The 23,880-nt window shown below is 40.1% G+C and overlaps 1 protein-coding gene across 4 annotated transcripts in view; it reads right to left on the minus strand.

Annotated features, from left to right (window-relative positions):
• Positions 1-2,602: 2,602 nt before the first annotated feature.
• MYLK4 (myosin light chain kinase family member 4) overlaps positions 2,603-23,880 on the minus strand; it is a 65,562-nt gene continuing 44,284 nt past the window's right edge. For 2 of the 4 annotated variants that reach the window (XM_051609879.1, XM_051609875.1), the window contains exons 3-14: positions 23,059-23,497; positions 22,158-22,231; positions 19,344-19,449; positions 18,405-18,498; positions 17,167-17,276; positions 15,865-16,006; positions 13,403-13,473; positions 12,536-12,664; positions 11,869-12,021; positions 11,461-11,533; positions 9,817-9,886; positions 2,603-7,567 (exon numbers count right to left, since the gene is read on the minus strand). In XM_051609879.1, coding sequence (XP_051465839.1) covers positions 9,845-9,886; positions 11,461-11,533; positions 11,869-12,021; positions 12,536-12,664; positions 13,403-13,473; positions 15,865-16,006; positions 17,167-17,276; positions 18,405-18,498; positions 19,344-19,449; positions 22,158-22,231; positions 23,059-23,497 — 1,433 coding nt within the window. In that variant the 3' untranslated portion in view covers positions 2,603-7,567; positions 9,817-9,844. The remainder of the gene's footprint in view (positions 7,568-9,816; positions 9,887-11,460; positions 11,534-11,868; positions 12,022-12,535; positions 12,665-13,402; positions 13,474-15,864; positions 16,007-17,166; positions 17,277-18,404; positions 18,499-19,343; positions 19,450-22,157; positions 22,232-23,058; positions 23,498-23,880) is intronic. The other 2 variants (XM_051609876.1, XM_051609877.1) reach the window with 2 other exon arrangements.

Below are 23,880 nucleotides of genomic sequence, written 5' to 3' on the forward strand. Positions count from 1 at the left end.
AACAACAGTATGTTGTGACCTGAAGACAGCTTTGTGTTCAATCTGTAGGCAGCAGTGAAGAAGTTTGTCATGCACTCACTGGTGATGGGTGCAAGCTGGGAGCCTGAGGGCAGACATGGCTAGCTCAGCACAGCAGCAGCACTGCTGGGGGCAGTGGCCCTGCTGCTGCACCCAGAAGAGCCTAAAACCCACGACTCATGGAACAAGCCCTCCAGCACTGCCTCCCTCTGCAGTTAGTCCCACCACCAGCAGTGAGGAAAGACCCCCACATGCTGCACTCGCTGCAAAGGTAGGAATTTAGGACCTGGCCCAAAAAGGGAGAAGGTGCTCCTCACTTTGTGCAAGCTTTATGGAAGGCCTTCAAGTGGCATAGCCTGGAGCTGTGAGAGCTTGGTCCTCTCCATGGCCAGGCATGCTTGGTTCTCACTGCAGTCACCCAGAGCCAATGAGGGTCTGGGCCCTTACCTCCATGTAAATCACCAGCTTGCACTCCCAGTAGAAGGTGGCTTAGCTCCCAGATGAATACCTGTTGTATGCAAGAGATGTGAATCACCCCTGATGAAGTGATTTTTTTTCACCCTCACTTTTTTTGGACGAGGAGGCTTCAAGAGGGGGATTTGGAAATCTTCAGTTCCTTTCCAAAAGCTTTCATTAAAACAGCCCATAAAAGCAGTCTTTGGAAACTTTAGGAGGCCTTTAAGAAAAAAAATAAATTAAAATTAAAATTCAGTTTTATTGAACAAATGGGCAGCACTGAAAATATTCAGAAAATTAAAATTAATTTGAAAATAATTAAAAATAAGAGAAGCTTAGTGTATGTTTCCAAGTTCTGGGTAATATTAAAGTAGCATTAAAGAACTGCAAAGGAAATTTACTGTGAGCAGGTGTTTGAAATAATTGGGGGAGAAAAAGGGTTGACTATTAATTAATGAAAAATAATGAATGTCCCTTGTTGGACTTTTTTTCCTGTAGTCAACATATTTTTAACCACGTGATCTCAGCGAACACATTTTAAAAGTGTGGAGTTGCTTTACAGACACGTACAGGGAGCTGAGTGTTATTTTATCCCCATTCATTTTATTTTCACCAGTGGCAGGCATTTCACAGGAGCTGTTGAGAGGATGGAGGTACTAGGGCAAAGTCTTCCTCATCAGCCATAAAGCACAGATGCTAGTATGTTCAGGGCAAAAACTACGCCAGGGTCAAAGGCACTGAAAATTCACACACAGGGACTGGTTTTGAGAGAGGCAAATGAGGAGCAAAATGTTTAAGGTCTGATAACAAGCAGGAACTCGCTCTGGGGTTTCAGCCCAAAAGATCTGGGGACACCTACTGAACTCAGGGCCCCGTGCAGACACACACTGGAGCCTGAGCATGGACTCAAGATGTGGCTACGGTACCAACATGCAGTGTTGCTACCAGCACTGATCATGCTAGTGAGCCCACCAGGAGACATTTTCTAGGAGAAAGGGGAAACAGAGGTCCGTGTGAAGGCTACACAGCCCACTACTTCGGAAGGGAAATCTCTTGCCTGCTTGCGAAGGAAGGATGCCAAGAAGAAGGCTTTGCCTGGGCTAAGCGGCGTGGTGCTGTTGAAGTGATTGGTGGTCCTGGGGCTGTCTGGGGTGTGTGTAAAGGGATGCAGCTGCGTGTCCTGTGCTTGGCTGTTGTAAAATTGTTCTCTGGGCTCTTCGGTTCTTCCAGCCACAAGTTCTGCCAGCTGCGATGTGGTGCTTTGCTCCGTGTTGGTGAGGAGCACTGAGCTCCAAGGGGAATGAGTGTAACTCTTCAGTTGATCCAACTTACAGCTTCATCAGGAGGGTGTCTTGTTGAATGCTCAGATCTGCCCACCTGCAAAGCTCGGGCTCATCAAATACAGGTTGATATTAATTGGGAGCCTTCCAGCACTAGAAGCTGAGGTTGCTCCTCAAGCCTGGTGAATGTCTCAAAAAGCTGCAAACACAGTTGTGAATAAACCATGCTAAAAAGGTGCTACTTATTAAATGTAGGCCAGTACATCTCACAGGTTGCTTCCTGATTTCTCAGCCTTTAATCTTCTTCTCAATTTTTGCCCTCACTCTTCATTTTTTCACTAGCCAGTCCAATTTAAGCTTGATTTAACTCTGCAGGAAACACTCCTTCCAATTTCAGGCTGGTTTATTAGTCGGTGAACTCCTAGACGTGGTAAGGTTAAATTGCAATCTCCAAACAGCAAAAATGAATAACAAGCCAACAAAGTGTGACAATTTAGGGAGAAAAGACTGACACCAGGTCCCTTGAGTGATTGAGCACCAGAAATTTCAATAATCTCTTCTTTCCTCCCTACTGACCTGCTTCTAAGGATTGCAGCAAGATTGCAGCCAAGCACCTCAAATCCTACTTATTTGCAGAGAAAGCTGAGGCTTTCTTAAAGGGGTGAGCACAAGTTGTGACTCTGAACAAACCTTCAACTTGGTTATATTTGTTTCAATGGAGGTTACTTCTCTTTAATCTTCCTTATCTTGTATCCAGAGACAGCAGTTGGGAAAAAGGCCGTGTTTCTTTCTGTGACTTGCTAGTATAAATGACAGGCATATTAAATACAACAAACAAAACCCTGGAGTAAACAAAATCAGCATTTATTCCTTAAGTCATCTTTTTACAAGATTGCTTCATGTGCTTCACAAAAGAACACATACCAGAGATAAATGATTTAATCTACAAAACCAGATACGCAAACCAAAGCAGTATGGTACATGAAAATCCACGTGCTACATAATTTAGTTGGCACATGCCTATCATCTAGATTCAAGAGAGGTTGCTGTGGGATACACAGACATTAGTTCTGCCACACCAAAATGTGATCACTAACTCTATGGACATAACTAAACAATATATTTACAAAGTGTTATCTCTACCACTCTTCATCTAAGATTTGAAACAGGTAAGTAGTTGTTCAGCTACCAAGCCTTCATGGAAGGTGAAACAGTCTAACGTTCCTAAATGGATTAATGCAGTGTTTAGTTTTATTCGAACAAGACACAAGGACAAGTATCTAGTGACAATAAAAGCAGTACTTGAAGATGCAGCATCCTCCTGGAAGGAGTTGGGAGCATCAGTGTTCGTTCATCTCTGCTGTGGGTTTGACACTAAGCAAAATTGCAATCGTTATCACATATTAAGCATCCACAAGCTAAGAATTGCCCTGCTCATTGGTGGGGCCAAGGGACCCTACCTTGATTCTTACTGCAGCAAGTTAGCCACTGCAGAAAAAAAAAAACCTTGTATCTTGATTGGTATTCTTTAGCTGTTAAGAAATTAAGGTTCTTTTTATATTCTTACTGGTTGAGACTGGTGCAAAATAGACTTTTAATTTTTTGGGGGGTTAGGGGGAAGGTTAAACTGAGCTTCTGTGCTTCTCACATCACACAAAAGGTGGACCAAGCACTTCCCTCTTCTAATTCTGTGGAGCTGCACTGTTATTCCTGGTTGGAATCAAGTTATAGCAGAACTTAACTTAGGTTTTAACTTTATTCAGCTTCTGAAATCAGAAGGAATATAAAAAACAAATTAAGAGGTAGCTTCTGCTGTCATCTCCAAAACGGATTATCACAGATTGCCAATTGTTTATGCTGTGAGGGGACTCAGAGGAGCAATTGGCTGCAGGTGCTCACAAACATGGATAGGATAGTACAGACATCATTCTGTAGTAGAGATTTTTACACATTTCATAGCCTCCAGGTGTTCAATATGTAAAAAGAGCTGGAAATCCCTTAGTGTTCCACCTTGACCCAGTAAATTTGCTTCTAATCCTGATGCTAATGTTAATACCCTGGTGTATCTTGGGCAACACTCTTGGAGTTTTTATCTAGCTTGATCTCTCCACTGCACCTATGAAAAAGGAAATAGCAGCATCCTAATTCTTTTCAGTGCCAGGTAAGAGCTGTCTTTCAGTGCCTGACAAGTCAAGTCATGCTTTTCTGTGTGCAGTTATTTATGAGACCAGGAGAAAATCTGTCAATTACAGAGTGTCTTCAGCTTCCAGTGACTTCCTGGAGGTCATGCCTGCAGGCAAAACCCTATTTAACATTCCTGCTAAACCTGCCTTTCCAAACAGAAAGCCCCCTCTCTGCCTTTTTCAAGTCCAGCAGGGAATCTGTATGCAAAAGTGAGGGTCCGATCATCACCTAGTACAAAGCACTGTGTTCCCATTATACGGCCTTTCATTTTTAGATGTCAAGAAGAATAAAATGGTGTGTACACAGATAAAATACTGCATCTTGACACTTTATCCCTTTCTCCACGATGGATGTTTCTATGTCACTCTTGTAGTACCTGCAGCCACCTCTGACTGTCTGTGGGTACACAGTTAAGTGGAGTACAGCAGCTAGTACAGTGCATTTCACACCTAAACCTGATCACAAGCACAGTTATTCACAGTTTCCAAATTAAATCACATCAACCAGGAAGCAACAAAAATTGTAACAAGCAAACTCACAGAGATGCAGCTGAATTATTAGAACCTAGTCAACTTACTACTACCTAGTAGAAATTAAATAATGCTGTGTCAAAACAAATAATTGAACATAGCATTCTCTAGCTATTATTCATTACAGAACATATTTAAGGAAAAGAGAACCAAACCCAAACTTGCACACACACACACACACACACACACAAAACAGCACACTGTGTGAAGTTTAATGAGACAGAATTAGAAAGCCACTAAAAAAAGAAGCTGTGTCAAGTTATTATTTAAAAGAAAGCACAGCAGCCAGAAAAGATACATTCAAACATCCCTGGAGACATTTTTCTCAGGCACACTGCGACACAACCTAGTGATAATTCCACAGCAGTATAATTTTTTTATACTTAATAATGACAATGACCTCAGTGCCTCCCTTCTGACTCAGCACTGCAGATCTAGAGTCTATGGGACAGTAACAAGAAGTACACTTGGAATTTTTTCCTCCTCTGCCAGGAGGAAAGAGGAGGCCCACACTTGTGCTGAACTCTGGGCATCAAAAGGCATCTTCAGTCACTGTAGAGGCTCTCTTAGTCCAACCTACTCCAACTGTCCCCACTTCAATTTCATCACCCACTACAAGAGCTGCTCCAAGGATGAAACAGTGGGATAATTTACAGATAAGACTCAAGGCTGTGGCCATCACTATCTGTGTTAGTAAGAATGAAAATTCAACCCTTTGAGTATATGAATACACTGCCCTGTTGCACAAGCAAGGGGCTAGCAAGGCCCTCCTCAACTCATGCCAAAGAGCCTAGCCACCCAAAGTGTGTGAAGTATGTCTACTTCTTCCACCCTCCCTAGTAATTCCTGTGTGCGGGAATTACTGACAGAGAGCTCTGTGGATGTGTGTAACAGAGGCCATGTTCTACAGCTCCTAGAAGATTTGTGTCTGACACACTGCAACACACTCTAACACAGGGCTGATCATTATGGCACTATGCCCTTAATTACTACTCAGGTGTATATATTCACAAATGGTAGATCTACTTATTTCAACTGAGCATCAAAGCAGATAAGACTGTAGTCACACTGTTACTTTAGTCTAGTTAATAAGATTCAAAATTACATGCACTTTATTCATACCCATGTAAATCTACCACAGGAAAAACAAAACTCCCAACCCAATCCTACAATACTGGCACTAAAGTGCTAATGAGATCTTGTCATTCCAAAGTGGTCTGCTGCATTTTAGTCTGATCATTGAGTTGTTTACTGTACAAAATCTACAATATCTTGAAGGCAGTCAGCACAGGAGTGGGAACTCCAGCCCAAACAGAAAGGTAGCTTTTCTATTTATTTTGCACAGGCAAACATAAGCAGAGACTAAAAACGCAGCCAAGGTTCTATTTAAAAGTCATATGCTTATTTTCTTGCTTTGAGACTGCTTACTTTTTCTTTTTTCCCAAAGAAACTTCTATTTCTCCTAGTAAAAGTTTACTTTAGTTAAGACTACAGATAAGGATTTGATAGTGGCAGTGATCTACGTGGTATCACATTTACATGGTGAGTCATTGTGTGCTATGAGTCTCATGTATTTGCAACAAGTAGTACAGCACATCAGTATTTCTTAGTTTTCACAGCTGTAAGAAGTCCTATTCATTTACAGGAGCAATCTTAAGAGTTCTGCTACAACGGCTTTAGAACATTTGATCTAATGGGCTGTAGAGAAAGTGATGGCCATCCCATTAATAGGTCCCTTTTAATTCAATACGAACGCTATCCAGAAAGGACAAAGGCATGAAAAACAATTCATTGGGTGGTGATGGATAATACTGTTTTGTCTTTATGTTAATCTCATTTTTAAAAGACATAATTTAAATAAAAATACATATGAAAATATATAGATAGATATATAGAGATAGATATGTTAATATCTAGTTGGATCAGAACTGGATTAATCAAAGAAAATCTGAAGGCATCACAACATGTCAGCATCATTGATAAAATGCTCAAAATACTTTGCATTTATGTAGTTCTGAAACCAAGCAGTCAGAAAGTCATATACAGAAGTGAAAAAGTCTCATTATTGTAAACTCACAGCCTAGGCTGTGTCACTTAATGACAAGCCATACTCAAACAATCTCAGGTAAAGAATTCAGCTGTTCTGACGCCCAGTTTTTTATCTAGTTCAGAATCAGAAAGGCTTGGGAGCAAGAGAAAAAAAAGAACACTTTAGAAAAACAGAAAAATTTCTTATGGCCTGTACACGGAGGTTATAATGAGCAGAGGACTGACTCCTTTGCCAATGGTCTTAATCATTATTTGCATTAAACAAATTAGCTGGTATAAAATCATTCTGTTAAAATAACTCTGAATTATACTTGCATATTGGAGAAGAGAGTCTGCATGGGTACAAGCAAATAGTGCCTTGTTTTCTTTCTTGTTTAATTCATCCAAGTGTATTTAAAGTGAACAGTAATTCATTAGGCTAAAAAATCCTAAAATGCATCATATCACACTTGCAGCAAATTCACCTACGTGCAAGGAAAGCCTCATTTTTCACTTGCACTGGTGTTACATTAACATGGTTTTAGCTTTGGTTGAGCTAATCCTTAGCTCATTTTAGTGTGACAGGAAAAACAAACTTCAAATCTTCCACATAAGGCAGCTTTAAATTGGCTGCATTTTTATTATTATTTTACTCCAGTGTCAAATCAACCTTGCCTATAGATACAACATAGTGAAAGACTGCCTTCCAGACTCAGATGAGGAACAGTCAATTTAACCTGATAATTGGAAGCTTAATGAGCCTTTGATAAGTAAATGGGGATGTCAGACAAGATAGAGAAAGTTCGTTATAAATCCAAGCTAATGTAGCATTCTCAGACATGGAGAACGTGGTGCTCCAGAAAATAAAGACCTTCCTGCAACCTGGAGAAATACTTTCCTTCTTTCAACAGCTGAATAGAGGAGAAGCAGCTCAGCAGTGCTGGGACTTGTCCTGCAGCTAAAGTGCTGTTGGTCCATTTAGTTGAAGTCTCCGTCAAGGCAGGGGGGTAAAGCACCAAGACTGCTGATATTTTCAAATCTCTTAGCAGCAGTAACCACACAGCAGCTTTTCTGCAAAATAAACAAAACAAGAATCCAGTTAATTCAGCAGTATACTTTTTCATTTGGTTAAGCATTCTAGGACAACCACATGGTGGTTTCTTTGTGCATAAGGAAAAGAAAGCAGCGCTGTAAGCTTCTTGCTTACGAAGGATTCTTGCAGCCACTTTATTTGTGAGATGTTCTATACAATATTAAAATGACAAGGCCTCTTTGTTAATGGACAAATGGTCCTGGACATGGCTCTTGAAATGCAACAACTCTACTTCTTTGCCTTTCTTGTCATACACAATGAAAAGACATGCTGAAAACCTCTCCATTTATTTGTGCTACCACTGCAAGCATTTATGATGCCAGGCCTAAATCAACTGGCACTTGAGTGTATTATTTTGGGTTAAATGTGGTAACTGGACTACTTGCCTGATAAAAATAGCTAAAGGGATTATTTAAAAACAAAGCACTGCTATGACTTTAGATCCATTCATTAAGTAAACTCAAATAAACTCCATAAAGAAAAACACACATAGAGGAAATAACACTGCAAAAGCCAAAACCAGGTTTTCCTGCAGGTTAGATCATGGGTAGGTTACTATGTTACAAAGCTATAAAAAGTTTATTTAAAAATAATTTTGACTGCTGTTGGACAGTCAATTTATCTCACAGTTGATAGTCGATTTTGGTTGTAAAAGAAAACCATGTAATACTTTGCTTCCTGCATTAGAGAGGGATAAATTTCACCATTTGGTTGCTGTGCAGTTAGTGGCTTGAAATGGGAGATAGATAAAAACATTAGTCTTATAACAGCTCAGGAAAACCTCTTTAGAAAACTACTGTGTAGAGGCACACAGGTGAGCAGACCAAAGCTTCATGCATCCTGTCCCAGCACCAGTGGAGGTGAATGCTGAGGATCATGAAGAGGTATTAATTCCCACTGGATTCCCATTGCAGAAGTCGATGCTCAGACATTACCATATCAGACAGTTACGTGGCTTCAGAGAGCAAGTGGGATATAATAATGGTACCTTGGCCCTAACTGGCCTCCAGTATATCATGGAAAGGCAGCTTCACGTCCTCTAGATAGCTCGTTCAAAGATCGTTAACTTCTGTGTTACTACATTACATTGTATAAAATCTGTTCTAATTCTATTTAGTCAAAACAGAGCAAAAACTTCAGCCTCTCACAATAGTCTCTTTTTTACATGTTTCTGGACAAAACCTATTGCAACCAAAAACCCAGTACATCACTAGCCCTACCAAGCAGATGATGGATGATGGCAGCATTAAAAACTCACTTGTGGTGAAAAGTTAACTACTTTTATTTTGGCATCCTGGTTGTTACTTATGACGCACGACTAAAAGGAAGTGGTTTTGCAGTGTGTGTGTTCTCAGCCTCGTTCACATCTTGACCCCACCGAGTTTTGCCCCAGAACCTTTGAGTGGTTCCCATGGTTCTTCAACAGAGGCATCAGCTTCTGTGGTAGTTGGTAAAAGGGGCTGCGGGAATTGGTGTACTGGGTTATGGAGATATGGTACTGCTGGAGGTAGCCTGATTTCAAAGTGGCTGAGGGAGTAGGCTTTGGTCAAAGACCAGAGACAGAACAAGAGAGCAAACTGGAGTCTCCCTGATCCCCAGGGAAGGAAACCAAGCCAGCCTGAGAACCACTAATGAAGTGTTTCTTAATGAAAGGGCAAAGAGAGGCAGGACAGAGAGAGATGGTCTGTCAAAATTGTTTGGGTTGCTAAAATGGTGGAGAAGTGCCCTGTCCGAATCAGGTCCTCAGAAGTGTGGAGCAGCTTCTATGGGACACTTCTCTTTTGTTTCACTACAGTTAGTGGAGCTGCCCTGAGGGTCTGGCCTGCGCCTTTGCTAAAAAGTAATTACTTTTCATATTTCTACCCTTTTTAAACTGTGCTTCTAACCACAGCATGAAAACCTGGAAGCTTTCAACACTGAAAAATTATTGGGTGAAATCCTGCCCCATGAGAGCCAGTGGGAGCATAACTATTCCCTCTCAAATGGCCATAGTTTACAGCACATATGGCTTAATATAAATGATTTTTTTCACTTCGCTACGACTTGGTATAAGTGATAGGGCCAGTTCACATTTTGAATGCTTTCCAAAAACAGCAGGAATGGTGGTGGTGAATACAGTTTGGATGGTGCATTCTGGACTGCACAAGGTTTTCAGCTGCCCACTGATCCCTTCCCACAGAGGCTACAGTATTTAGATCTGAAGGAACACTTGGGACCCGAAACAAACCTTCTGTTTGGCAGCTCCTCCAGAGAGGTTATTTAGCTGGGGGTGCTCGGGGGACACCTTTAATGTTCTTCTAGGGGAAAAGAAAAACAAAAAAGGAAAAATACCATTATTGGAGCATTAATTGAAGATTAATCACATCTTACCTCTAGTTAAGGTACTGGCAGAACACTGCAACACCTGCATGTTTAGTTAAGCTGTTTTTGTAAAGCACAAGAAGCATGACAAAAAATACCAGGAGAGGAGCTATAAAGGGTGATGAGATTTGTAAGGCTTCTATTAGGGTAGGGTTTCCCTAGCAGAAAATTGGTGATAGGAAGCAGCACAGCATGTAAGCAGCCCATGTTCTTGCAGCATTTGGAAAAGACAGCCTATTTCCCAGGTTGCAGAATCAGAGCTTCGCTGGAGCCCAAGTAAAGGAGTCAAATGCTATCTTATGAAACCCTCTAAACAGATTCTTATCTCTGACAAACTCTCTTATTTTTACCGTGTATGAACACTTCAAAATCTTCTAATAATCTCATGGGCATTATTGTTCTGGAAGATTGTAATTAAAACTAAATTTCAATGGAAATTGTAACAATTTTTTATTGTTATTGTTTACCATTTTACAATACTTATTATCCTTACTTAGATTATTAGCAGGAACATCTCACAAGGACAAGGCTTCCAGGACACATCCTGCCCAGAACCTACATCTTCTCATCAGCAGAGCTACTACTGCTTTCTTATAATCTTTGCTTGTACCTTTATAAAATTATTTTATTAATTAATACTATGGACTATTAATTCTTAATTATGACTGTAGTTCAAAAGACCCCTTGACATCCCAGGCAATACAGTACTCATTTTACTTAATATAGATGTGCTTTGCCTGCACAGGAGGAAGTGAATAGTGCACTACAAATGCTGAAAATATTCTGAAACCTGCTTAAAATGATCCCCTCAGGAACCACTGATCCACAGAGTGGACTCACTTAGATTCAGCCAACAGCAATCTCATTAACAGTGTGAATCTCTCAAACTCACTGACCATTTAACAGAGGAATATTCAAAACAATTTAAAATCTCAATTTAAAAAAAGTTGATCCTCCAACTCAGCCCAGTGGAACTGTTTGTGTGAACAAACAACTGCTTCTTTCATATTGACCACTAAGCTGGTTAGCCTTGAAGGGCAGGAAGGTGCTTAAGTACAAAGATGTGCAGTGGCAGAGGTTCCAGGCTCTGTTGGGAAAGGTATCCCTTGGGAAGAGATAGGATGAAATCTAATAGCACTCATGGGGAACTCCAGAGAGAGCCTGAATGGGTTTTCAAGGCTGGAAGCTGAACCATCCACAGCTGGAAAACTCTTTTCCTATGGTAATTCAGTGCTTGTTTTGTAAATAGTCTCATTTTGCCAAGAAATGGATCCACTTCTCAACATATAGAGATTGCATGACCATATACTTCTTCCCAGACATGCAATATCTGATGAACAAGTGTGAGCATGAGTTGTAACAGCTAAATAAAAACAAAGGGACAGAGGTGGCTCACAGTGGCAACAAACACAGCAGCAAGGAGGACTCAAAAACAAAGCCAATAGTGATGTGGCAACAAAAGAAGGCAACAGCAGATCTACAATGCACAAGGATATTAAAACTTAGGGACCTGGAGTCTGCAGTGGAGCCTGTGGTCTGTCAACCATGGGTGTTTTAAGGCAGCAGTTGCACTTATTCTCCAGCTAAAGGAAAACCAGAATGCGATTAAGTGTTTTTCCTAGAAATTTACAATTCAACAAGCATGTCCTACAGGTCATGTGTTCTGCCATCATGCAATGCTGTCATTTCAGGATACTAGCCAAAGGGCAGCTAATGCATAAAGTCTGGTTTCACAGCAAAAAGACACTCAGGTGACTTCAGATCATTTTATGGACATAATGAGCAACATCAATGAAATGGCATTATAATAATATTTTATGCGGACATAGAATGCTTTGTCATGATAGTTCTCCAGTGGAGTAATATAAGTGACCTAACAGCATGGAACACACATTTCTAAGAGTCAAGGATTATATACCATTTTTCCTTGATGAGAAGCTTTGAGATGAAATCTTTGGCCTGATCAGAAACATCTCGAAATTCCTCATCTTCAAAATCCCAGCTACAGGACAGGATATTGTTGAGGGTCTCGTTGTCATCATCCCCCAAAAATGGAGACAATCCACTGAGGCTAAAGTAAAAAGAAATATGCTCAATCCTCCTGTCTTTCCCCATCCTGTATATGATCTCCAATGCATTACCTATGATTATTATGTCACTTCTGGCCTATCTTATATTATTGTCTAAGAAAGTCTCCAGACCATTCTCCTTCTCTCTTCTATTTACGTATTTAAATAATCACCCTTCCTCCCTAGCAAACCAAGCATTACTGTCCTTCATGGTGGGTTGTATTTTTGAGAACTCTCACCACCCTTGCACATATCTACTGGGAACTTATCAGGAAGTCTACATTATTCTGGAATTGTGATGTTCAAACACTCATGAGAGATGTGCAATGACACAAAGAAGAAAAGCTCATGGATTGGGAAAGAGGAAAGATTACTGAATATGGATTTTGGAAAGTAGCCTACTTTTTCTATTTTTGGTACTGATTTTGTCAATATTCCAGTATAACAACACATCTGGATGACTGACACAGTTCAAACTAGAAACATCTTACAAAGGAGATACTGAATCCTACTTACAGCATAAAAGTAATGACTCCTACACTCCACATGTCTGTAGGAAAGGAGACGAAGTCATAATTCACAACTTCAGGAGCAAGAAATTCTGGAGTCCCAAAGTTAACTCGAAGTTTTTCCCTGGGTTTATACCTGGGAAATGGAAAGATTAACAGAGGACATCAGTTACAGCTCTAATTAAAGTTGCATCATAAGCTGTCTAGCACTTAGGGGGATTTCAGAAGCATATAGGAAATTCAGTAGGAAAACAAGGACAGACAGAGGCATAAAGTAAAAACAAATATACCTATATATAGAATGAAAATGTTTGCAAGCTTTATGTCATACTTTAAGGCAAAACACAACTGTTATACAAAGGAAGATATTCAGATTTCAATGACTTCTCAGAGCAGCTGTTATCAATCTTTTGGGACTTCTCCATATCACAGGCATGGAATTTTTACCCAGTAAATCCTTCACTGAGGTTATGGTACCTAATTAAACTAGAAAGTGATACAGCTCGGGATATATTGTAACAGCCCCTGGTGGTCTCCTGCACTTTCTTTTGAAGAATCTCCTAACATTGCAGACAAGAGATCAGACAAGACATACTAGTGGGTTTGTCCATTTTAGGTGTTCCAAGAGACTTAGGTGCAATCTTAGTCAGAATCAGCCCTGCCTAAGCATTCTAGCTGAACATAAAGGCTTCAGAACAAATATTTATATTTTTATTCAGCTCCAATTCCATATTAAAATATATCCCTGGTTTAAAGAGACACACGAAATTTCTCAGTAGGAGACCACTGTGTATCAGATATGTCATTGTAGATGCAATACTTTTTCTCACTGTTTCCTAATTAATTTATAATTAGCAAGAATAAATGCACGTACCTTCTTGCCAATCCAAAATCAATAATTTTTATTTTATTTGTTGCACGGTTCACACACAGGATATTCTCAGGCTGCCACAAGAAATAAAAAAACACTTTAATGAGAGGCAAGTAAGCTAAACCGGGTTTTTAGCAAACTGTAGGGAGAAAAAACATGAAAAACCAAGCAAACATCTCATAAGCACCTCTTGCTTTCCTCCTTTGTCAGATTTCTCTGCATGGGAACACCCCCCTGTTATCACACAGCAGTTGGGGTCGTGTTCTGTGCTTTGCAACTGCTTTTCCTTCTCCCTGGCTTTTCAATTTGAGATAAGGCAGCAGTTCAGATAAAGAACTCATGAGGGGGAGTGGGACAGAGAATGCAGACTTCCAAAGAGGGGCTTCAGCATGCAGGCACTGTGATTTTACAGACCTTAATAAGCTGACACTAATCAAAACAAAAATAATAATATTAAAATTTATTGAGCTTTGAAGTTTATCTTGCAGCTTTAGGTTTCTGAGTTCATTAATATTTTGGCAGTAACTGTCTGACTGAACACTGATATATTAAGTCAGTCGTATCAACTTTATGCTTTTCTCAGATATTTTAGCAAGAAGTAGGATTCACAGGTTTAATCCCCCTGGATTTTCATAGGGCCAAATGCTGTTCTTCACTTCCATGGCAGCAATCCATTAACTTCCTAGAATTATTCCAAATTCATACAGAAGGGGCTGAGAACAGAATTTGGCCAATTGTCTTTGAAATGTAAATACCTAAAAGAGAGTCTCATATTCACTGCCAGCAGTTTTATAGCTACTCCATCTTGTTGCTCATTGAGTCCTCTTTGAAACAAAACAGCCCTCAACACTTAAAACATTAGTTAACCTTTGCCACCATTACTAATTCATTTTACATGTAGGACTTTCAAACACCATAGGACTTTTAAACACCATCTGCCCATAGTTTCTGAGGTCCTGGATGATTATGGTCAGGATTATTTTCTTACTGTTTCAAGCTTTCTTTCCCAAACTCATCTGTTACTGACAGAAACCTATGAATAAGTAAAATAGAAGGGAGAAGCCATAGTCGTCAAGCACATGAAAAGAGGTCTCTGGGAAGAATTTCTTGGACTGTATATGTACCTTTTTGTCAGCACTTTGACCTCATGTTGAAACTGTGTCATCTCCAAGAACATAATTAATGTGTCCTAAAGAACTGTGCAAACTTCTGCTTGACAGGTTTCCAGGTAACTGGATGTTTGTAAAGAAAGTGAAAAGTGACTCTGGTCATTGATTAGCAACTGAAGCAGGTCCCAACAAGCAACTGCTCATTTGCAAAACCACTGCAATATGTATGCTAACAACATTAAAGGTGTACTATATTAACTGCATTATTATAAGCCAAAAACAGCAGCCGTGATAAAAATTTCACCAAAGAGAAAACCATCATGTGCTCTTTTTATTTTTGCTTTGTTGCAAAGCTGAGGATCACTAGGAAGCTTTACAGTCAGCCGTAAAACTAAAGGCATCATCCCATTTTATTCCTGCACTAAACAGAGGTAAGAAACAAGTCTATTACGTGAATAAAATCTTGGGTTAAAGGAGAAAGAGCCAGCTCCAATGTACAGTGGAATGAAAAATACCTTTACAACAAATATCTCCTAAGGGGTGACAGCTAACCATTAGCAGCCAACCAGAGGTAAGAATGTGCAGTCAGTGGATTTGTTTTTAAAAAGAAATGAGGAAACTTTTTGTGTATGAAGTTTAATAGATCAGATAACTAAGCAAGCATATGGCAGAGAATCTGCTGTTCTTCTCTGGACCTTCAGCTAGTAGCTATTGCCTAACCCAAAACAGAGATGTTGTATTTGTTACATCAGATATCGTCTATTTTTATTTCTTTTATTTTAGCAAGTATATTTTAATGAATTTTCCCTTCAGATGGCTATCTATTGATGCCTTTTCATGACCATGACAGTGTAGTGTAGTCCTCAGAAAGATGTGCAGTGTCTCCACTGATCCTGGATGGCCCATGAATTTAGTTCCACTCACTTATGCCTTGGTTTCTGCTTGGTAAAAAAATGGGGATAATTCCCATCCCGTGGCTGATGCATGAAACAGAGATCTTGTGCAGCTGAACTGAGTAATATTTGCACAATATCTTGAGATCCGAAAATCAAAGATCAAAAAAAACCCAAGACATTTGTAGTCAGCTGCTGGATTTCTGTAAAGTCAGTTTGTGGAAAATTCAAGCGCTGTGAGGCTTGATGATGTATGACCACAATTCTCATCTAATTTACTTAACCCTGGTAGTAAATTTAGCTGATCTCAGAGTGGTTAAAGTAAATACACATTGGTCTAAGGAAAGCAGAATAAGCCCTTTGTTGTTTCTGCCATGGGAATCTGCTAAGGTGTATGGCCTACCATTAAAAATAAGAATTTCCACAGCCATCGTGGCACAAAACATACATCTCAATTATTTACCTTGAGATCCAAATGAAGAATGTACATTTGGTGCATGTACTGAATTCCCTCACAGATCTGTTTGATGAATAAGATAGTATCCATCTCTGTCAAGTTGTAGTTTTCATCAATAATTCGTTCAAATAATTCTCCTCCTTCCACACTGATGAGAGAAAGACAATGAAGTTTTGACCAAGTCCAAATCAAATCCCATGCAATTAGAGGAACACAGAATGTATACAACTGGCTATTTTAATTGTTCACAATCAAGTTCAGTAAGGTGCGCCTACAATATGAGCTTGCACTCCAGTTTCAACTTTTCAAGAACTGGGTTCTGATGCATAGTGGCCTGAACTTCTTCAAAGTCTGAAAGTCCAGCCTGCCCTCCACTGATGGGTATGAAAAGTCTTGAAATTTGAACCTGATGCTGTTTTGAGTCTTCACATTGTACTAGTGAAATGAATGAAGTCATTGTGGAAAAGTAAGACAGCGTGCTGAAGAATCTGAATTTAGAACTGTGGTCTCCTCCCTCAGAGTTTAAGAGCTACAGAATCCAAAATTTCAACTTGAAACTATCTGAAGTCAACAAAAATTTCTTCTTAATTTCTCGCTACATTTCAGAATGACTCCAGCTTACCCATTCATAGCTATGCAGACATTTACCTTTAGTATTATGTTAATCTTGTATACCAAGCTCAGATGACTATTTGAGAATGTTTGGAATAGCCAGGCTTACAAAACTTTGAACTTCATTCCATGCCTTTCAATTTTTCAGTTATGCCTATTTTGGCTTTCTCAAGACAACATCTGTTTAACTTGACGGGCAGCTATTTTGTGCCTAATTAGTGTGATAAACCAGCACAAAAAAACAGGTTTGTCCATTCAGCCTCCCAGTATAAGGATTAGGCACAACACCTAAAGCTGTCTCCTCTTCAGTACAAGATATCTTCTCATTTGCTTCCCAGAACTGGAGATATTCTGAGATGTCTGTTTCTTAGCCAATACAAATTAAAACTTGAAATGAACGGGAAGATACACAATACAGCTCTATCTTCAAATGGAGAAGTGGCTTTACAGCACCAGGAATGTGGCACATCACTGGAAAAATGCATAAATGGCTGCACGGGAAAACTTTTCTCTAAAATGCCTTTTTTGATGTTGTTCCTGAGAATATCTTTCATATGCGCTTTCCACCTGTAAGATGCTTGTCCCAGTCAAACTGCGACAATGCTTTATTTCTAATTTCAAGAGAAAGTAAGAAAGAAATGGACAATTCTAGCAGAAGTAGTAAAGACAGAAAGGGAAAGAAAAGAACACACTTACTATTCCATGACTAGGACAATGTTATTTCTCGATTCAAAGGCATCATACAGCTGGATGAGATTCACATGATTCAGCTGGTTCATTATATTGATTTCATTCTTTACTTCATCCTGTAAAGAGTCACGAGTATTGTTTCAGAAGCCTGTTTTGTAAGAAAGCTACATGAAACAGGATATAGTTTGAACTAAACATCTACATTATCTTCATGTTTTCATTCACGGCAACCAAACTCAAGGTTTCCTTTGATTTCTCCTGCAGTGGTAGATGTCAAGGCTAATAGGAGCTACCAGACTGAACTCATAGCTCAAGTGAGGAACTACTTTAGTAATAAGCTACTTGCAGGGTAAAGGAAGCAGAGTGTCCACACGGACAAGTGGTGGGTTCATAGGGTTGCAAAGAAAAGAGAGAAGCTGAACAGGACCTGGGTCAACCAGCTGTAGGTATACTAAATCAAGCTGTGTATGAGAAGTCCAGGACAGTCCTCAAAACTTCCCTTTGCAGTCAGGGGAGAGAGTCTGGTCCCTCCATTCAGCCCAACCATTTTAGACATGCAGTTTAGGATGGGCTGAACCATTCTCTGATGGTGCCAGTCTGTCTTCATTGACTATTAGAAGGTAATTGGTGATCAGCTTGGCCACAGCTACACCTTAGCAACCCCAGCTAGCTGAGACAAATCCCACCCTTGAATGTCATTAACAATATTGCTGTCACACAGGGACACTCTGCATGTCTTTCCTGTGAAAGCAAGCCCCGGATGGCCATGGGGTTTGCAAAACAGAGCAGACTAATTCTTCTCATCTGTATTTGTGGTTATGTGAGGAGCACAAATCATGCCTCTTATCAACACCCCTCACAGTGAAATCAAGTCATTGCAGCAAAGGCTGCAGTGTGCTTGGCAAAGAGAAACACAAAGAGTTGAAAACACAGTTGAAAAAATGAAGAGAAAAAGAAAAAGAAAAAAAGAAAAAGAGAAAGAAAAAAAGAAAAAGAAAAAGAAAAAGAAAAAGAAAAAGAAAAAGAAAAAGAAAAAGAAAAAGAAAAAGAAAAAGAAAAAGAAAAAGAAAAAGAAAAAAAGAGGATTTTGATGAGTTACTAGAAGTTCTGGAGAAGAAGGAACTAGAGCCAATGGTCCTTTGAGCATGAAGAATTTTCAGCCACTTGATCATAGTTTGTTGTGTAGCTGAAGAACACCGTGGGATCCATTGGGGAGCAAAAGTCTAATATCATACTCTACCAACCTTCTGTTTAGGACCTTTGGCTTTTATAATTTTGGCTGCTAGCTTGAGACCTGTTGCCTTCTCTTCACATTGGTGCACTTGACCAAATCTCCCTCTAAGAAAAAAAGGAGAAAAAAAAAATCATCCAGTGGTTCTGGTGTAAGCCCTGAATGTAAACTAGGTTATAAACAAGTGTAATTATCCTGTTCCTACTGGGTTCCATTTCAATTTCTCTATTGATGCTCTTTTCTTGTGCAGATTAGATTTGTTACTATTCATTTAGGCACACCAAAATCACACACTGTTCTAGCTGACATTATCCCACTTGTATGATTCACTATACTCACCTCGTAACATGCAGTGACTAATCCTGGGCAAGTCAACAAACTGTAAGGATAACAACTCACTTATGTGCACAATCTGCCCCTCTCAATCTCATCATTCTCCTCCAAAGGGAGAGTTTTCATGATGAAACAAAGCCTTACTCAAGACCATGCTGCCATCAAAAATGGCAGTATCACTCTCTCCGAAACAATGTCAGCGTGAGAGATCAAGTAAGGTCACCTGTCAGATTAGCCTGCTGATCTATCTGAAAATACGCATGTGTTTTCAGGGATGGGACCCACCAAGAGAAAGCAGGATACAACTTGTCTCTATGTCCTGCTGGCTGCAGTGTGATGTAAAGTATTACAGCATCCTAGCAGCCCTGTCATAAAGCCTGAGGGCAGCTGTCTGACCCAGAACAATACCAAATACAAGCCAAGTCTGCTGGTGCCAGACTTGGAGCAAAAATTCACTCACACAGTAAAATCAGTCTCCTGTTGTCACCCCTATCTAAAACACTGTTAGACTTCCTTGACTTCAGGTCTAGTGAGGCATGTTGCTTCCATTCACCTCCCAGGGTGCTTGACTGTAAATTTGTGCCTTGTTTTCCATGTTGATCGGTTTCATTTGACTTACCCTCCCAGGATTTCATTCTCATTGACATTATAATAATTGCTGATCTCCACCCTTTTGGCTGAGACAATCCGGTGATCAAATGGTGCTGGTGGAGTAGGACTGTTATCTACAAAAGACAAAACAGACAGATAGCATGAGCAACCACATGCAGTGCTTTTTTATCTCATATTTTAGTTCCTCTTTTCCCCAGATAAGCTCATTTAAGAACTGAATACACTTACTGTAAGCTTTATAGACAGGTCTTTCTCTGTTATTTAGGAAGGGTTTTATTCCAGGAGCTCTGGCTCAGAAAACAGGGTGTGGTTGGAGAACTACACTACTATGACAAGGACTGCTTTATTTATTAAGTTAGGATCTTCTGCATAACAGTAGAAAGAGGCAAAGTGTAGACCACTGAACTAAACCAATGTAGCTTCATGGCCACAGAGGGCCTTAGCAATTCATTTGGAAGGAATTTGGCTGATTTTCTCTTCTTTTTTACGTCAGGGATTGTTAATAGGTGAGTATGTACTGTAACTCTCCAGTAGGGTAAGAAGAGAAACTCAGCTCTCCTCTACGCCCCGCTTAAAAGAGGCTATTTCCCATATTTTTCTGTTCATAGGGAAGTAATCCCCTTTTCTACTGACTGACACAACTTGTCACTCTCCACCTTGTGGTCAGCACTTTCAAAGATCACATTTAGAGCTTGTGCATGTCAAGGAGTTTCACCCTGGCAGGCAGCACCGGCGATTTCCAGCATGACTCAGGACCCAGTCTGGTAGGACACATGGTAACCGTCATGTGCTGCTCGGAAGAACTTCTGTTCTTAAGAAAAGATCAGAGGTAAAGGGGGCACAGAGAAGGAATGGGTTCCCAACATCACACTGCAGCAGCTATGGAGTTTCGGCACAAATGCAGGCCTCTGGTGTTATTGTCCAGATCTCCACATCCTGGAGCAGTCTGCCATCCCGTTGTCAAAATTCCTGCTGGAGACCAGCCCTGCATGCCTAATTTCCCTTTGGATTTTTTGCAGGGTGTTGCGACTACGATTTCATACCCACGTTGTTTTTAATTTGATTGATATTCCTGAGAGCGACCTTTGGCTGACCAAGGTGACAAATACTTCTTCAACTGGTTGGGAGGGCTACAGCCCCAGTGGTTCAACATGAGCTCTTTGGTTTGGAATGCCGGCTCCCTTTCTTGTGAGGCTTGTTGAGCAATTTTAAAACCGTTCATTACTCCAGTGAAAATGATTAAAAACACAAACAAAAAAAAAAGCCCTGTGACAGCATGTAGCTAGCAGAAACACTTTGGTCATTAATGTAGCAGTAGATTGTCTGCATTCACAGTGAGTGTCTATTTTTCCAGGACACCAGCTGTGTACCTAGATTATTTTTTTTGACAGTGTTAATAACTTACATGGTCAGGAAGTTAGTTCATGGTCAAGAAACTGTGAAAAGCTGGAGCTTCTGGAAGTTTGCCACCTACTTGGGATGCTGCAGAGTCTGAATTGCATGACCTTAAGTATGAGCCTTTGCGTGTTCCTGAGACCCACAAAATGCCAATAAAGCCTCTAAAAAGAGATATTTACTATAATAACATGAACTCCAAGGGCCCCAGCATGTGAGAATAAAATAGATTTCTGAAAGCTCAGCTCCCAAATGTGACCAAACTTTGGGCAAGGAAGTGTTCTTTTAAAGAGATCAGAATGCCTCTTTAATACTATGCCTAAGTTTCAGCCTTCAAGATTTTCCCAGTGATAGACCCTCTGTTTTTCTTTTCCTGAATACCAGGGGACATTTCTTCCTATTCAAGAATGATCTCCCACTACAGATCAAAGATGCCCCAAGAGAGACCCCACTCTAACCTTAGTGTCACCCCTAACTATCTGCCAGAGCTCAGGATAGGTTATGGAGTATACAGTTTTAATACACTATCTCCCATTTTCTGCTACAAAAATCTAGCACGAACATTGAGTGAATGTTTCTCTTTTCCCTCTCCCCCCATTCCCAAAGCAAGGAAATTCATTCTGAGTCCTAGGAATGCACACACACACACATATCTCAAATCCTTCAGGCCATCCTATCATATCCCATCATTTCATACACAGGGATAGGCACTGAAATTCTTATTCTAATATTAGAAACCTCTGCTTCACCCTAGTAAGCACTGCTTCAGAGTTCAGTGCCTTGGCAGCATTTATCTGACTGTTCAATAACATCAGTCAGGCTTCCACACAAAAAATCTGCACTCCTTTCTTGTGCAGACTGCAGTTGTTCTCACTTCAGATTGCAGTGGTATGAGTATGAGCAAGCTGGTTTTCAAGGCTACATCCAGAACATTGCAGATTCTGTACTAACACATGTTCTCAGCACTTCCACAGGTCAACCAATTTTGGCACACATGATATAATTTCTCCCACCACTCTATACTTATGAGTTTCAGCTCTGTTGTTGAAAGAGGAGGGAAAGAGGAAAGTATTAGTGGACTAGTTGTGGCAGAAGCAACAGATATCTGCCAGAACAGAAGCCTCTAAGATGGAAGCAAACAGAACCATGTTATTCCCCATCAGCTTAGGATATGGCCCAAGAACAACTGCTTCCCCTCAGAGCCACCACGCACACCTTTTTATCCTACTAACTACAATTATGAAATCATTCTCTTCTACAGATGTCTCTCTAATCTTCACTCTAATAGCAGTGGAATCAAAAGTTTTTCTTTTAGAAATACTTCCTGTAAGAGCTTTCTTGGTTTTTACATATGCCATCAGCACTTTCTTCATCTACCCTGTCATCTTTGTTTAGGCCTTCATCATTCACTCGATGCTTCATTCACCTCCATGCTCCAACTGGCAGATTTGTTCAGTGAGAGAACTATAATATCCTGTACCTTTTTCGCAGCCTTTACACCTGCAAGGATAAAACATGGCATTAGAGTAGGGCACAGCAATGCAAATTTAGAAACACAGGTGAAAAATGCTCAGACCTACATTACATTCAAATAATATTAGGTTATTTGCCTCATAGTGTAAAATAAACTGGTTTAATCATCACTTTGAGAAACAAATATGACCTCTAATTTAATCACAACAGCAAAATGTTTCTCCATTACTGAAATCCTCACCTGAGTTCTTCTAAATTTAACATTTGGCTACCAATCTCAACCTTTACAGCAATGGGAGAGCATTGGGACTTCCCTCTGCTCATACAGGTTCCTGAGAACTAATATGGTTTATCCCTGAAGGACTATATATCAATGCAGCAATGAAAGAATTACAGTAACCAAATTTATCAGTTTAGTTGCCTGGGCAAGTTTCACAGTTTTATGTTACCATTTAAGTTACTTCATTCTCCAGTAACTTAATTCCCAAATGGTTCACAGCCTAATCTAACCTTACTTTGCTCATAGGTTATATGATGCTGCAGTATATAAACATAACAATGGGAGAATTCTCCTCAGAAATGAAGAAAAGTCTATTCCCATGTTCCTAACCTATTTCCCAAGCAAATAACCAAAGCACACTGCTACTACTGTGTATGGTACCTTGTGCATTCTTTAGGGGTATAATTTCAGCTTAGAGCACACATAAGAGATAAACTCATGTGACAGTTATCTATTGGGCTGGATTTTTACCTATATTTATATTAATCAAGATGCTTTGACTTGAAGCTTGAACTACACATTTTTCTAACAGATGGGTAACTTCAGAATGTGCAGCCTGAGCTTCAGACCTTACCTTCCTTCTGGTACCTCCTCTTGATCATGGGTTTCTCCTGCCTCATTTTCATTTTGAGAAGGAGTTGGTGGTTCCTCATCATATTTTTCACTCTTATCAGCATCTCCCTCCCTTCCATTCTCCCTCTCTTCTTGTCTTTCGTCTCCAGACACTTGATGTTCCTCCTTGCTCTCCTCATCTGCTGGGGACTCATTCTCTATCTCCTGCCCAGCTATCCTTTGACAAACATTGTCAGCAGCATCTTCTTCTTCCTGCTTTTCTGTAGTGAGGGATATCTGAACAGAGCTTCTCCTTTCTTCTTTCTCCTCTAGCTCTTCAGTAAGAAATTTGGGAGGATCGATTTCAAGCAGAACAGAACTTTCCCTCTCAGCATTTTCCTTATTGAGCTTGTCAACGTCTTCTTCTTGAGAGCAGGACTGACTCTTCTGGATGGCCCCCTCTGTAAGTAAACAGGTTACTGAGGAATCTGTCAGCAATTCTCTGATAGTCAGTAACAGTATTAAAGTAGGGTTGCACATTTAGCATAACTTCTGTTGCATTTTGAACAAGCCCTTGCTTGCTTCTCACACTTTCAAGGTCAGTTTAAATGTCTCCTAAGCAAGAGCAGACTACTTTTTTAAAACTGGGATATCATGGGTCACAAACTGTTCCTTCCAGACAAGTTACTGGAAAATGTTTTCTCACTGATATTTATTGTCACTGAAGCCAAGGTTAATAATCTCCTCATGCAAAGTACTTCTTTGAGCAGTTTGCCACCATGTGCACAGGAATGTGAAATGTAGGTAGAGGTTCCTTGAACAATTTTCACTCATGCTGATGAGC

Source organism: Apus apus, chromosome 2 (assembly GCF_020740795.1).
Source record: "Apus apus isolate bApuApu2 chromosome 2, bApuApu2.pri.cur, whole genome shotgun sequence".
In the NCBI taxonomy this organism is placed as follows: Eukaryota; Metazoa; Chordata; class Aves; order Apodiformes; family Apodidae; genus Apus; species Apus apus.